Source organism: Octodon degus, unplaced genomic scaffold (assembly GCF_000260255.1).
Source record: "Octodon degus isolate 3935 unplaced genomic scaffold, OctDeg1.0 scaffold00220, whole genome shotgun sequence".
Lineage (NCBI taxonomy): Eukaryota > Metazoa > Chordata > Mammalia > Rodentia > Octodontidae > Octodon > Octodon degus.
This window is the reverse complement of record NW_004524796.1, coordinates 262,139-278,297: the sequence shown is the minus strand read 5'-3', so window position 1 is coordinate 278,297 and position 16,159 is coordinate 262,139. Positions and strand designations below refer to the sequence as shown.

General features: G+C 38.6%; 1 protein-coding gene across 1 annotated transcript in view; it reads left to right on the top strand.

Annotated features, from left to right (window-relative positions):
- The window catches only part of Itga8 (integrin subunit alpha 8), a 227,371-nt gene that overhangs the window by 179,905 nt on the left and 31,307 nt on the right, over nt 1–16,159 (top strand). The window contains exons 26-27 of the mRNA XM_012517847.2: nt 3,300–3,428; nt 10,190–10,303. Coding sequence (XP_012373301.2) covers nt 3,300–3,428; nt 10,190–10,303 — 243 coding nt within the window. The remainder of the gene's footprint in view (nt 1–3,299; nt 3,429–10,189; nt 10,304–16,159) is intronic.

The following is a 16,159-nucleotide window of genomic DNA, read 5'->3' as shown; positions in this document are numbered from 1 at the left end:
TGTGGCACCATTGTAGATTGATGGGAAGTTCTTATCCGTTAGCCCTTGTTTGAGGAAGTGGGTTCTTCTGAAGTTCTGTCCCTCACAGTCTCCACATTGTCTTCTCCTGCCTTCACAACTGACCTTGAACTTCCTGTGTATTTTCTCTCACCTTACAGTTAGATAACTGTGACACAACAGTATCTTTGTCTTTTTGTGTGTGTGTGTGTGTGGAACCGGGGATTGAATTCAGACCCTTGCGCTTGCCAGGGAAGCACTTATTCCACTGAGCCATCTCCCCGGCCCCACAACAGTATCTTTAAACTGTCCGTTTCACCATCACAGCCACTAAGCCCTATCCTGCACACTCTAGTCACCACTCTCCCAGCTTCAACTCTTCTACATTTTTAAATGAGAGAGTTTAATTTAATTTATGTATTTGGTACAGGGTCTCACTATGCAACTTGGACTCATATTGACTCTCCTGTTTTCAGTCTTCCCAGCCCTGGAATTATAGGCATGCACCACCACAGCAGGACTCAGTCACCCACTCAACACATCTGGAGGCAGGGCAGGCACAGCATGTGGGACCAGGGATTGAACTCTTGTCCCTACGCTTGCCAAAGCAAATGCTTCAACCACTGAGCTATCTTGCCGGCCCTCTGACTTTAATTTTGAAAAACAAAATCTGTGATTCCTTGTAAATTCAGTCATTTCCTTTCTATTAGTCCCTTCCTTATTATTATATTTTTTTCTATATTTTAGGAAGGGTCTACAGGGTGTAGAGGGGTCTCACTACTAGATCGGACTCATAGTGATCCGCCTATTTACAGCCTCATTAGTGCTGAGATTACAAATTCGCGCCACCACACCCAGTCTCAATTGCTGTCTCAGCATATCCTGGGGGCGGGGCCAGCTCGACAGGCCTGGGGATCGAATTCCCAGTCCCAGTGCCTGCTTGCAAGCACTTTAATCCGTTAAGCTATTTGGCCAGTTCTTAGTCCCTTCTTTAGGTCTTATAAATTTCCTCCATCTTCAAAAATTACTAAATCAAATCATAAAGCTCTATGTCTTCTTCCAAGAAGAGGCACTTCCCCTCTCTATTTATAGCCAGGCTGAACCCGTTATCTCCATTTACTCATTCTCCACTTACTCTTTTGGAAAAGATCGTCATATTAAGAGATATGTCCACATAAGAATGTAGGAGACATTATGCGAAAACATGAAGAAAAAATTTCAACTTCTTCTAGTGTTTCCACACAATTGTTATGTTTTCTATTTATTTGTGCTCTAAGTTTTCCATTTTAACCAGAAATATTGTGTGATATACTGCCAAAGACAAGAATACTCTACAAATCCAGAATGTCATTATCATTCTTAAAGCAAAATTAGCAAAACTTCCTTGATATCACAAAATCTCCATGACTTAAAATTTTCATGATCAACCTGACACTTTTGCATTTGTAGATATATGATATATAAAATCTTATTATATATACTATTATGTAACTTGTCTTTTCCCTTACAAGTTTCTTATGTCTTTATAAATTATAATGTAGCTCTGTTTCAACAATTTAAAAAACTGTCAAGGGCTGGTGAGATAGCTTAATGGACTAAGCGCCTGCTTAGGCAAGCTCAGGGCCTGGGGTTTGATCCCTGGCACCATATGTTGCATTGGCCCTGCCCCCCGGCACCCTAAAGTGGCAACCGATTCTGGGCATGGTGTCTGGGCATGGTGGTGCATGCCTGTAATCCCAGCACTGGGGAGGCTGAAAGCAGGACGATCACTACAAGTCTAAGCTGTGTAGTGAGGCCCTGCACAAAATAATAAAACAACAACAACAAAAACTAAAACACTATCAAATCTTTTGAATACATGTATGATTTTTATTTAAGCAGTAACCTATAGATGCTCAATACATTTTAGATTAGTATTTTTTTCTCTTTTTATAAATAACATTGCTGGTAATATTATTATTATTATTATTATTATTTTTGCTTTGGTGTTTTATTTGCAGGATAAGATTCTGGACAATATTCTCAATTCAGAGCCACCAAGCATGACTTTATGAGACTGAATGTTGTAAGAGCTTATTTTCATACTTTTTCAAATAGCTATACATCAAAATCCATTCAACAACCGAGACCAGTCAGCACCAATGCTGGCTTAGCTTTACAGATAATGAGGGGTTCCAGCAGGTTTTTTCAGGTCCTCACAATACACTAGGCATTATCATTTCATCTTTTGTGATGCATCCTACAACACAATGTAGACATTTCTGTTTTTATTCCATAGAGATGGGCATATGGTATTGTCGCCCAATCTTAAACCAAAACAGATATAAACAGAACAGATAATTCTCAGGTTGAGACTTGAGGGGAGGTCAGAAAATTGGGTTTTATATTTTATTTGGTCCAACAAAAAGAATGTGGGGCTGGTGAGATGGTTCAGTAAAGCACCTACTTAGAACAAGCTTAGCAAAGCATAGGGACCGCGGTTCAATCCCCCAGCACCACATGCCAGCCAGCCCCGCCCCCTGGTGGGCTGAGCTGGCCACACACACACACACACACACACACACACACACACACACATATAAATAAAAATTTTTTTAAAAGAATGCAGTTATTATGTGTGACTTTTTGGAACTTTCTAAATTGTTTTTAGCCATCAGAGGTACCCAGCATAAAGTCTGAGATAAAATCATCAGTTCTAGGATGCTTGAACAATAAATATTGACTAAAATCAAGCATTGTTACAACATGATATGCCAGAGAATCATTTCGAAAAGTCATTTCCATTAGAATCAGTTCTGTACTGCCAAGCATTACTTACAAGCACTGAGATGGGGAGTCGACAATGTAGACATCAGGTCCTCGGCTATTCTGGGCTACTTCTCTACTTTCCTCTCACCTTAGAATCCATCTCCCCTGTTCAGTGTATCCCTAAGTTTAGCCAGCACCAATATACTATGAGAGGAAAATAATAAGAGATAGTTCATGCCTGGAAGGTCAGCTCTACATATCTACACTTATGGGGAAATCATTTCTGCTTAAAATCTTATCCATCCATACAAGATACATGTGTCAAGAATATATGCTGCATGAACTGCTGCATGAATTTCTGTAATCAGAGCGTGGAAAGGCTCATTCTCTGTCAAGGCAGGTCCTTTTTGCTGTGGAAGCTGTGTGGGTAAATCTCATCTCTGAACTGTCCTGTGAATCCAATTCAGTGACATGTGGAGGATTGTCTGGAGTTGCGAGCTTGTAAAAAGGTTACGTAGCTAATGCAATTGATTCCTCCTGCTTTCTGTTTGCAGCCTGCTGCCACCCCAGAGGATACACCTGAGCTCAGTGCCTTTTTGCGAAACTCTACCATCCCTCATCTTGTCAGGAAGCGAGATGTGCCCAGGGTCCAGCTCCATAGACAGAGCCCTGCAAAAATACTGGTGAGTTGCTTCAATGTGCATAGAACTGAGAGAATTGGATTCAACAAATTCTCCACTACAGATGGTTTTCACTTCAAGTCTAGCGTTCAGTCTCTTCTGATGCTCAGATATGCCTGACATTTCTTGGCAGTAAAAATTTTGAAGAATTAAAGTGAGCTCTTTATGAAGACAAAGAAGCAATTGTAATACAAAATTTTCCCTCTTTTAAAGCTTGCCATGGAGGTCACTTTTAAAAAATGCAAACAAAAGCATCCATTATCACCTTTAGTCCATTTCAGGAACAAAAAGGTTCAGCTGTTGGTCCATCCTCATGGACTGAGAAGGTGAGAATTTGTGATCTTGGTGGAGCTCTTTTCAACACACAGCTCTTAGAAAGTTGCACCTATTGCTGAGTCTCAGGGTCCTCCGCTTTTCCAGAAGATGATGTAGCCAGGTTTCCTGGGCCAAAATCTGTGGAGAATCAAAGGCTTGGGGTCCATGTGAGGTCTAGTCTGAGCTTCATTGGGACTTAGCAAAACTCTCAACAACACCCTTGAGTTAGCAATTTTCGGTTCTCTCATACACCTCTGCTAAATATAGAGCTTTATCTCCCTTGTTCCCTAACTACATGGCAGAGTCTCCAAGTAAATGGCAAGGTTCATTTCATTTATGGGCCGCAGATCAACTCCATAAGGAATAGAAGGCTACAAGCACATTCCCCAGATATGTAGAATCAGAGAACACCTCAGAACCCAGCATTGTCTTCCATATCAAGCAAACACACATGTAGGGGCTTGAAGTGGGGGCATCCTGAGACCCCTGTGTCCTAGTGTCTGGGATGTGTGGGGGCTCAATGAGTGCTTCTTGCCCCACAGCTGTACTACAGAAGCCCAGCCTGAGATGCATCATCTTGGGGTGATAGTGTGGCAAAAGCCACACTTCCAAGCAGGAGTTCTTTCTCCAAAGACACTAATGGCAGGGAGAGACCCTTGGCAGGAAGCCTCAGGACAAGGGAAGAGTAAGGAAAAGAGCACAAAGCCAGAACCAGAAGAAAACCCCTGAGAGTCTGAAGCTGCTTCTGTATGGACTATGGTCACTGTCCTTGCCAGGTGGGGAGCTAGGAAACACCGAACACCAATGCTGTTTATGCAAAAATATGTAATTGCCAGAGGCTCCACTGGGCACCACTGCACTCCGGCTCATGGGCACGGCACACTTTTGTCACATCTTCTACCCTAATGAAAATCCATAAAGATTTGTGCAGTTGCTCAACATTGTGTTTTTAAGGTTCAGTTCAGGGAATGAAGATAACAATAAGCCACCAATCAACTTGAACTTGAACCCATAGCCACTCCAAATAGCTTCTGGAGTCACCTTTAAAAGAGCTGTTGGTGTGCCATTCTATTATCTCTTCCCTCAAGGTTCTCAGGGCACTTTTTAAAAAAAATTATTTATTTTTTTGGCAGAACCAGGAATTGAACTCAGGCCCTTCCACTTGCCAGGCAAGCACTTATTCTACTGAGCTATCTCCCTAGCCTCAGGGCACTTTAAGCCCAACTATAAGCAAACATGTACAAGCAGTTTGAAAGTGTTGATAATATTTGCATTCACTAGCCCCTCTGCCCATTCAGTTAAAATGAAGTGGCTGTTATGACAATGTACCAGTGCATCCTTTGGGGAATCTAATTATTCCACTCAATTACAAAGTAAAAGAATTCAAGGCAGCAAATTTGTGCCTAAGGAATTGAACCTGTGACTTTAGCATTTGTATGCCTGAAAGGAATAATAGTAAGCATAATTTTAAAAAATTGAAAGATCGAAAGTTCGAAAGGATTTGCAGAAGATACACTATAAAGTAAGAGTGTAAGTAAACTTAAGAATCACTTACCCCCAGAACATAGAATTCGCTGGGTATAAATAACATTCCACTTACAGCCAAGCCAAATTTGTGGAAGTGTGTGTGTGTGTGTGTGTGTGTGTGTGTGTGTGCGTGCATGTGTGTACACAGGACAGGGCAGAGGCAAGAAGGTTCCAGTAAAGAAAGCCAGATTTTGAAGGGCTGTGTCTAGCCAGCTGTGGGTAGTCAGGGATCATTTACTTCATGTCAAAGAAGCACTGATAGGCCATTGTTCAGTTTAGTAATCCATAGGTTTGGAAATCAAGTTCCCCAAACCCAGATGAATGTCCCCTGCCTGTGGGCTCTGTCTCCCCCTGAATCCTGAGCCCAGGTGCATTCATCCAGGGGCCTCAGCCTGAGTCAGCAGATGAAACAGAGAAGGATGCAAGGTTCTTTTCCAAAGGCATCAGAATATTTGTGTTTTCATTAGTATATGTTAGCCTGCTATAAGACAACAGGCTAATACATAGCCTCTTGTAGGATAAATCAATAAAACTGCGTTCTATCACTAAGCAAAAGCTTCCAAGGGGGTAATAGAGCAGGCATAGTAATTTGTCCCTATGGAATTCTAATATGTACAATCCAAATGGGAAAGATGCTCTGGAAAGCCATGTCCAGTGAAAACTCAAATATGTTAGATTTTGCTTATTTTTTAGTTTTGTTTTTGTTGGTGGTGGGGATCAAAATCAGAACCTTGTATGTGCTAGGCAAATATGCTACCATAAGCCACACCTCAGCTTTATGGGTATTTTGTTTGGATATGTGCATGTTTTATCTTTCCAATTTCCATTCAGTCTCTCATGAGTTCACTGAGACAATGTGTATCAACAACTACATTTATTTGGAAAAGTTTAGGCATTTGTGTCATTTTGGCAAATATTTTCCTTGTTCTCATTAAATGTCTTTGACATAGATAATATTGTTTCTAATATCATCAAAGTCTAGTTGCACACTGATGATTGGTGTTATAATCCTTGCTTTCTGTATCTTATTTCAATTCAAGTTTTATACTCCTTCTCTCTTATTGGTTCAAATCACAGAACTTCCCGTGTCATCATGTCAAAACAGCTTTAGATAAAGAGTGATTATGCAAAGTTTATTCTAAAATCAAAAGCTAAATAAGACCTCCTACAGCTTTTATTTGGTTAAAAACAAGTTGGTGAATCACATTTCTTATTAGGAATCTGAAAGCACGTAATGCCAACATCCTGTGTTAGGATCCTAATTTCCAATTTGAATTTCAAAATGGATCTCTAACACTGAAATATCATTCTCTTCTACCCTAAGAATATCTTCACCTTATTATCTTGTCTCCTTATGCTTTTGTCACTGTATCTCTGTCTCCACTTCTCCAAACTTTTTTCTTGCCTTTCACTACTCAGATTAGTGAAACCTTATCTTTCTGAATTTTTCTACAGCATTTGATACTCCTGGTTACTTCCTTAAACTGTAACATTCCTTGACTTCCCTCAGAACAATCTCTTTTGATTCTCTTTTTACCCTTTTGCTAGCTCTATTTTGAATTTTTCATGGACATCTCATCTTCCCATCCTTAAATGCCCTATATCTCAGGATACCATCTTCAACCTCCTCTCCTCTCCTCTCCTCTCCTCTCCTCACCTCTCCTAATCTTTCCTCTCTTCTTCTCAGTTCAGCCCTACCTCTTTGCCTTCATGACTTTCAAGGTATATCTGAACATCAATATCCACCCCAATCCTCATGTGTCCAAAACTCTTATCCCCAATGATTCCCATATGTACCTCTTCTCTAGAATCCCACTTCTCAGCAATACTGGTACCCATCAACCCCATTCCAATCCAAAGAGCTTCTTCCACTCCTCATTTTTAATAGCAGGATCCAAGTATCTATTCTGCTTTCCAACCATCTCAAAAATTTTCTTCTCTTCATCTCACTCCTTCAACTCCAGGACCCAGCTTTTCTCATTTGAGTCCCATCCTGCCTCCCATTCTGCCCTCTCTATTCTCCTCTCAAATAGCACCTGGGCATCTAAAATACACACCTGACTGTGTCCCTTGATTGCAGTCCTTTATGGGCTTTCCAGTGCCTTCTGCATAAAATCTAAGCTCCTTACTCAGCATAGTAGAACAATTCTTTACCTCCTAGAAATCTCTTTCCACCTTATTTCCATCTGTCTATCTCACTCCCACATCCCTTCCTCCTCTTTCCTGAGCATTTCCTGCTGTATATGAGAGGGTCATATGACAGTCATTCCATCCTGCTAGGTAACTCTTTCTCATTCTTAGCATCCTTCACATATAAGTTTCTACAGCATCCTCTAACAGAGCTAGCATACTGGGATCACCTTTTCCAAGGAGTTTATAATGGGCCATCTGGCTTTCCTCTTGCCTTTGTGGGTGGGATGGTTGGTACTCATCATGTAAGTGAGGATACACAGGAAACATAAGAGTCCTCTCAAGAGCTTTCCAATATCTTGTTTCTATCATGGGAACCACAGTGCTCAACTTTGGTAGTACAAGGAGATCTGGTCACTGGTATAGCAGACCCTTTGCTTACAAACTCAGTTGGTTTAGAAGGGCTGGTTATAACTCAAATTGGTTGTACATCAGGACTATTTTTCCTAAAACCTCATACCACAGTGATGTATGTGCATCCATTGTTATAGCAGAACAATTTGTCATAGCTAACTCCTGGAAACAACCCAAATGTCCATCAGCTGAAGAATACATAAAGAAAATGTGGTCTTTTTACACAATGTAATATTATTCACCAATAAAACAGGACAAATTTGAGTCTTTTATCAGTAAATGGATGCAACTAGAGAACATTCTCTTAAGTGTTTGCATGTACAAACATATTATCTCCTTAGTGTGAGAACCTGAAAGTGAAAAATGGAATCAGAAGGGTACAATAGATACTGGGATAAGAGAGTGAATTTATTCAAAAGGACAGAGTTACTTAGTCACAAAGGACAGGAGAGGGAGCAGGAGATAGAGATTTGTCTATGTATATAAGCTTCATGGTTTGAACAACCATACTGTACATTTCTTCTTGTCTATGGAAAGAAGCAGTCAGTGATTTAATTTGTTTCTTCTCATTTTTTAAATTGTTTTTACTTTTTCTCTTCTTAATTTCTTATATATTTCTTTTTTCTTTCTTCTTCCAATTTTACATGCATATATCTGGTAATATGAATAACTGGATGGAAGACAACAGTGCATTACAACAAATATTGTGAAATTCATATTACTTTGTTAAGGGAAATTCTGTATCACTTGTAATTTTGTTTTAATTCTAATTTGTATTCTCTTTTTAAAAAGTTAAAAAGACTTTTTTATAAGAAATGGTGGAAATGTCCATAATGCATTCCAAACCTCCCAAAGCACGCCTTAAAAAACATTTTCATAATCAAGAAGGTTTGTACCATGTGTGTAATTTACCAGAAACACCAGTAATTTTTCTTGTGTGTTCACCAAAGAATTAGAAAATATGTCTAGCTTACCAGAAATAATAATTTCATACTGCATTCACCATTCAAATTGACACCTTTGGCTAGCAGGGAGGAAGGATGAATGGAAGGTGGTCGCTTGGAAGGAGAATCTCCTTCCATAAGAACATTAGAAGTCTGGGCTCACACTGATGCTTACATACGCTCCCATAGGCTTTGTAGCACGTGAGTCTTGTTTACAATGGCACAAGGGCCAAGCATTTGGGTTGTAGTACAAGACTTTGGTCCTAAGTCAAACCTAAAATTACAGTTATAACCCAATTTATTATATGAGGCTGGTAGTATCTCAAGGGTCTGCTGTGTTTGGAATCATAATGTAGAAATCTGGCTTTTCTGGAATTTCTCTGATATACATTACTGTTTTGTTTTTGGAGAGTTCTTCAGTCCTGAAAATAGTTTCTCATGGTTAGTGTTCTTGGGGTTATTCTATAGTTTATCAATTTCATTAAAGTGAAAATCTTAGATCAAGAACTTCACATAATAGCCAATAATTTTATTTTTATTGATCACCTATAGCTCACTGGCTAGTGCTTGAGTCATGAAGCACTAATAAATAAGAATAGTCCACTTATATCCTTATAAAGCACATATATAGCACTAATAAATAAGGATAGTCCACTTATATCCTTATAAAGCACATATATCTCGATAAATAAGAGTAGTCTACAAGATAAATTCACATGAGTTAGGGAATACACCCAGAGAAGTAGCATTCTCTGCATGTCACACAGAAAGTAAATTGTGAGGCATTTACTTCTTTCCATATAGGCAGAATGTCATCATAATTAACCTTTTTCAGTATTCATTTCATGTATTAAAAGTGACCCATGATAAGTTGAGCCATTCTGAGAACTGGTTTATAAGCACCTAATGAATGGAACTCACTACTGGGTCTGCTCCCAACCAGGAAGTCATTTCATGAGGACAAGATTGTGATGGGAAGATGCCCATCCATGCCTCAGTGGTTTGAGCCTTTGAGGAAACATGGACTTGTGCGTCTTCTCTGCACTTCTTTCCAGATTTGCCCAATGTAGCATTAGATTTTATGGATGTCTGTAAGAAATATCTTCCTAAGTTCAGAGAAAATGAAGCAGAACAATTCTCTAGCAACAGCAGAAAGATAGTTTAAATTCTCACAAAGGAGCATAAGTCCTGTGCTGTATTTGTGCTTAATTTTATCTATTACTAGTAGAGTCTGTGAATTATTGTAACCACCACGCTGTGTTCTTCCTTGCTTGTTCCAGTGTATTTGTTCTTTAAATTAAATGAGTTAAATTAAATTTCCAGAAATGGCAATTATTTCTAATGAAATAACATGTAAATAAAGTGATTGCACTGTTGATTCTCTGCCACCCCTGAGAGATACTGATGGGCTGCCACTGTTGTTATATTTTCCAGAACTGTACAAATATCGAGTGTTTACAAATCTCCTGTATGGTGGGACGACTAGAAAGAGGTGAAAGCGCTGTTCTGAAAATTAGGTCACGACTATGGGCCCACACATTCCTCCAGGTAATAAAATCATTAATTCCACTCCCAGGAATTCTGAAAAGCTCCACAAAAAGACTTTCTTAAAAGATTGTTAATTTATTTTTCTTTCTTTTTTTCTTTTTTGGTGGAACCAGGGATTGAACTCAGGCGCTTACACTTGTCAGGGAAGCACTTATTCTACTGAGCCATTAATTTACTTTTCTAATGTCTAATTTTTATGTTGTTTAAAATATTATTTAATTTCACTTTTAAAAAATTAATGTAAAAGTTTTGTTTAATTCCTAAATATTTTAAAGGAAATTACTATGCAGCTGAGCCAAGATTCATTGGTCATCTTTCCCAGAAGATGAAGGCAATTTAGACATGCTGAGCCCTGCACCTTGCAATTGTAGCTCAGAGCTTAGCTCACCACTATGTATCCAGTGCTGGGCTCAGAGTACTGCCCCCAGTGACTACCAACCAGTGTGAGGTTGGGGAGTCTGGAAACATGGCTCAAGCCATGTGTCCTAAAAGCTAAAAATGTAAAAACCCAAAGGAAATTGCTCTACAAAGTTCCTCTTGTCAGGTAGGCCTGTATCCCAGCCTTCAGCTGGGCCCACCTCCAAGCACTATGGGTCTACCTATAAATAATATTTTGTTTCTCTAGGTTTTCATTTCTATTATGTAAAATACTTCTTCTACAGTATCACATATCTTTCAATTTTGTTTCTAAAGTGAATGTAAGGAAAGATGAAGTTATTTTTTAGGATTATTTTGAGGCTATCTTATTTTTGTAACTGAAGGAAGGGTTGCTCAGTACTAGTAACATTCTGGATCAGGTAACTCCACTCGTGTAATAAAAGGAGCAGACCAAGAGATGGAGGGAAGGAGGAGGGAGGGGAAGGGGAAAGAACGAAAAAAGTAAAAGGATGTGTGATGTGCTTGTACAACTCTCCATGAAGGATGGAATCATTATGTACTGCAAACACGTATTAAAATAAGTAAATAAACAAATAAATAAATAAAAATTGAAAACAAAATCCCATATCCCTACTAGCAAGCTTTGCCACTCCATTTTGGCATAAGATTATACAATTTTCTTTACTAAATATGCTTAAAATACTTTTCTAACCATAATAGTATGGGGGGAGGTAATGGCAATTTTCATTATAAATTTGTTTTCATTTACTTCCCTCTACTCTAAGTAAGACAAATTATCACTAATCCTGCACAAAATTTTGAATTTGAGCAAATTCATTGCAGATTCTCTTGTTATTTGGTTTGCATTGAGAAAAGCATGTGTGAGTGGATGGGCCAGCATGCTTTTGTATTTTATATACACACATTTACTTGTGAACCTTGGAGGAAAATGTGTGAAAAACTACATATATACATTAAAATCTACTTCTAGGAGTGAGGACTCTGATTTAAATTAGATAGGATTTCTCTTTACTCTTTCCAGGGGACTCCAGTCAGGATACCGGAGCTCACCTCCATTCCTGAGCTGCTGTGTTCAGGGCACTTAGCTTTTGTGGGCCTCAGCATCCTCATTTGTGAGATGAAGGGACTAGATGAAAGACTTTTTATTCTAAAAGATTCACCGATCTGGGAACAGATCACATGGAACTGCTACTGATACTTTATTCATAATGTTTGTTCTATGCAGCTTAAACCATCAATAACTCCATGTACTTTATTAATAGGCTATTTTGTATCATATTGACTCTTCAATTGACTGGAAATGTTCTGTAAACTTAAGGATCAGCCACCCTTCCCAAAGAGGACTGTCTTCAAAGACCTAGGTGTCTATTGAGTGGTGACCATGTAGCTAAGCACCAGGATAAATGTTTGTGTATGAATTACTCTTTGAAATCTTATAGCAATCCTGTGGGCTATATACTTCTATGACCAACTGAATCTTACAAAGGAGCAAAAAGGGATTTAGCAGCTCTGCCAAGGCCACATAGCTCTAAGTGGAGGAATCTGAGCTTCTGTTCTGTGTACAATAACATGCTATACAGTTGAACTAGAGATCACTGTGTGATAAGTCTGCGGTACATTTTATATCACAATTACAAAGCTACAGACTGGGGGCCGGGGAGATGGCTCAGTGGAATAAGTGCTTCCCTGGCAAGCACAAGGGCCTGAGTTCAATCCCCGGTTCTGGAAAAAAAAAAAAAAAAAAAAAAAAAAAAAAAAAAAAAAAAGCTACAGACTGCTAAACCATACCTCTTACAGATTACAGTAATCAACCATAGAAGTTGTTAAATACCCTGCCTTATAACTTTTTAAGAGATCTGCAAATTGTCTAACATGCTATTTTAGAATTCAGTACAGAAAGAATAATTCTTAAGTTGTACTGTTCAATGCAGCAGTAATAGCCACATGTAACTATCTAAATGTAAAGTTTTTAATGTAAGTGAAATTAGTTATTCACTTCCTTGGTTTCACTCTTCACATAATCACAAGTCATGACTACTGTATAGTGTAGTGGAAATAAAGTATGCATCTGTCCTTGAAAAATTAGCTACGTATATGGCCCTTCAGATTTGCAAGATTAGATGATTGAGTGCACCGTAATATCTCTGAATGAAGGCTTGGATTGGATTTAATATTGACTCTCTGACTTTCACTATGTTCCCTAATCAAGTAAAAATGAGGCCCCTTTTGCTTTGTCACTGTATCATCTCCCACCTCAAATGCAAGACCATTCTCAAAACTCTATTTTGCACTCCAACATTACAGGTTTGAATAAACACGACAGCCTTTCTCTCTCCCAGCTAGCCAGCAATGACAGCAAAATGATGTGATGTTCAATCCTAGGAGTTAAGGTGTCGGCTTTACTTCAAAGCTTAGATATACATATGAACCACAGGAATAAACTTTTGGATTCGTAACTACTAAGCAACTGAAACATGGGAATTATGCTATTTGGAAAAAAGTACTCTTGGGGGATGGTGTCAAGAAGTTTTTTGGAAGCTAGATTTGGAAGAAACCTTCCTCAAATCTATCTATAACTGGCGCCAGTGTTGGGCTTCTCTGAGACAGGAGGACTATCTATCTTGCATGCTCCCACCTACTCTCTGAAGAACCTGAGCCATACAAACTAATTGTTCCACTTGGAATAGATGAAACATCTAAGGTCAAGTGCTAGGGTGGTTTGGGCCATGGCCTGTTGACTATCTGGAATGAAGCCAGTCACATTAAACAACAGACAAATCATACCAAATTGGCCCTTCTGTCCAAAGAGTAATAAATTAACCCTATGAGAGCAGGCATTGTAAAAAATGCAAAAATGTGTGCTACTAGAGAACTTGATCAAGAAGTGACTTGAAATACCTTTCTGTGGAGTGTTGGTAAGGCCACCTTAACTGGGCAATTTGAGGTGCAAAGTCCAGATACTTCAATGATGATCCTATCCTCAAATCTGCACACAGCCAGCTAGTGGACCAGAAAGGTTTTCCGTGAGGAGCTTTGGCTCATGTTTGCTCTGATGTTTGCCTTTTCTCCCAAGCTCTTGCCAACCCCCAGCCCCATGTGCTCAAACTCCAAAGTGATCTAATTCCTTATGAGTTCAGTAAAGACTCGGGCAGCTCAGACAAAGTGGCGAATGCTTCATTGTCTACCTTTCTCAAGTTGGAATCCTATAGGTGAGGATGGTAAGGTTGTCATACTAAGGAGGAAACCTTGGAATTTTAATATAGAAGTGAGGCTCCCCCTCTGCTCTGAATCATGTCCTCATTTGATTCTTTTCAGTTTAATATGCTAGATAAATTAGAAGAGTAAGAAGCAGGAGCCAGTGCAAAGGATCATTTTTGATCCTTCATTCCTGCTCAAGACAATGGCCAGCATTATTAGGTCTTATTGCTTACAACTATCTTCCAAAAGTGAGATAGCTTCAGAAGTTTGATTAAGACAAGTTTTCTCTCCTATCTCTCATCTTTTCTCCCTCTTTTTCTTTCTCCAGTACTGAGGATTGAGCCCAGGGTCTCCACACTGAGGTACATTCCTACTCTTCTTTATTTTTTTAAAAATATGAAACAATGTCTCACTAAATCTCTAAATTGCCTACATTGAAACTTCTGGCCTCAGCCTCCCAGAGTGTTGGGATTACAGGTGTATGCCACCATGCCAAGCTGAGGAAATCTGTTCTTTCCTTTACTAATACCCACTAGAGCTCTTTAGTGACATCTATTTATAACTCTGATACCTTGTTGGTGGCAGGCTCAATGACTTTTCCTATTTTAAGGAAATTAGTGGCAAGATACCTTCTAATTGGTAGTTGAAATGTGCAAAAGAAGCAAGCATTTACTCTGAAGAGACTTTTCAAAATATTCTACATATATGGGACTAATTCATCTTCTGAGAATGCTACATGTAAATCTTTATGTAATTATCAGCTCATTTCCTTACCTTCTAAAGGAAGTTAAAAAAACTAAAATTCTTATTAAATGGTCCTATTGTTTCAAGAAATGTCTTCCCTAAAATGTGGAAGCTGAAATAAGAAAAATCTTTAAAAGATAATTTCAAGAAAAAAAATATTTTCACTGCATAATAATTCAGAGAATCAAGGTATGAGTTTCTTAATGATAAATTCTCATGTTAAACTTTTATCATTTAATTATTCTTGGCATAAATTTTTGACATTACTATCTGAAAAGACTAAGCAAGAAAAAAAATGTTATTTTAATACTTTCAAAGTGGTATAAATTTGAAAAATTGTAATTGACCTTTTCAAATCAGATCCACTTTTATAAAAAAGATATTCACCTTCAAGTGCTAATTTCCCTAACTTGTGGCTTTCCAGTGACTAGACAGAAGAATGACTTTCCCACATCCTACTGAATTGAAGGAGGGTAAGTTTTCAGTGAAATAGGACTTGTCATTATGGTATAGGAAAAAGTGATTACTTTAGACTGCAAGACATTCTATACCAGCAGAAAGTCAATGGAGTGAAAACTGTATCTAAACTGTCCCGTTGAAGAGCCAAGGGCCACTGATAATTGAAGGACTGTTCAAGCGATAATAGCATGAGAAGAGTACAAAAAATAACCTGTATCAATATTCTGGCAGTCTTCTGGGGAAAGCGTTACTTCTAGGGATGACAAATACAAAAAAAAAAAAAAGTGGAGACAGACAGACACAGAGAGATGAGAAAGACAAAGAGAGGCAGAGAAAGAGATAGAATCAGAGACAGACGGAGACACAGGGAAAACCACTGCCACATGTTTATCCAAAACTGTAACTCAATTTTTTTCCATAATTTTATTGAGAAACAAATAGCAATGACACAGTTTCAAATCAAATTGGTAGGACAGTTTCAATAATTAACACATTGCATGCATTCTTCCTAGTGGTTAATTGCTGTACAACATGCAGACATGATATCTTATTTACAAACACCATTAGACCAAATGCCTGCATTCATTAAGAAAATGTAACTACATATCTATCCTAACCACTTTGAATACGCAGAAACAAAATGGACATTCACCTGTATCCCCTTTTTTGTTAAGTTCATTATTAGAATATTATAGATGTGTAAGCTCAGCAAAATATTCTAAAAGAGTCCAGTGGTGCATAATAGTATTGGGTCTTCTGCTTGACTGGCAATGTCAGAAATTGTTGACCTGAGTCCCCTACAGCTCAACATAACAGCAAGGCTTTACTTCTTATATTTCATTTTTATACTTTCTTCTGGATGGTTAAGACCAAGGTAAAGAAGGACCTATGCAACAAGAGTTGTAGCTTTTGGGTCTGATAAGGTCAGTGAAATCCTCTCAGGACTTTTCCTGCAATCCTGTACCTCAGATTGTAGATCCTTTGTCAGTATCAGCCATGTGGATGAGTCACGGCCATTGCTTGGCCAATGTGCTCTCTGTGAAAGCTGGAGAGAAT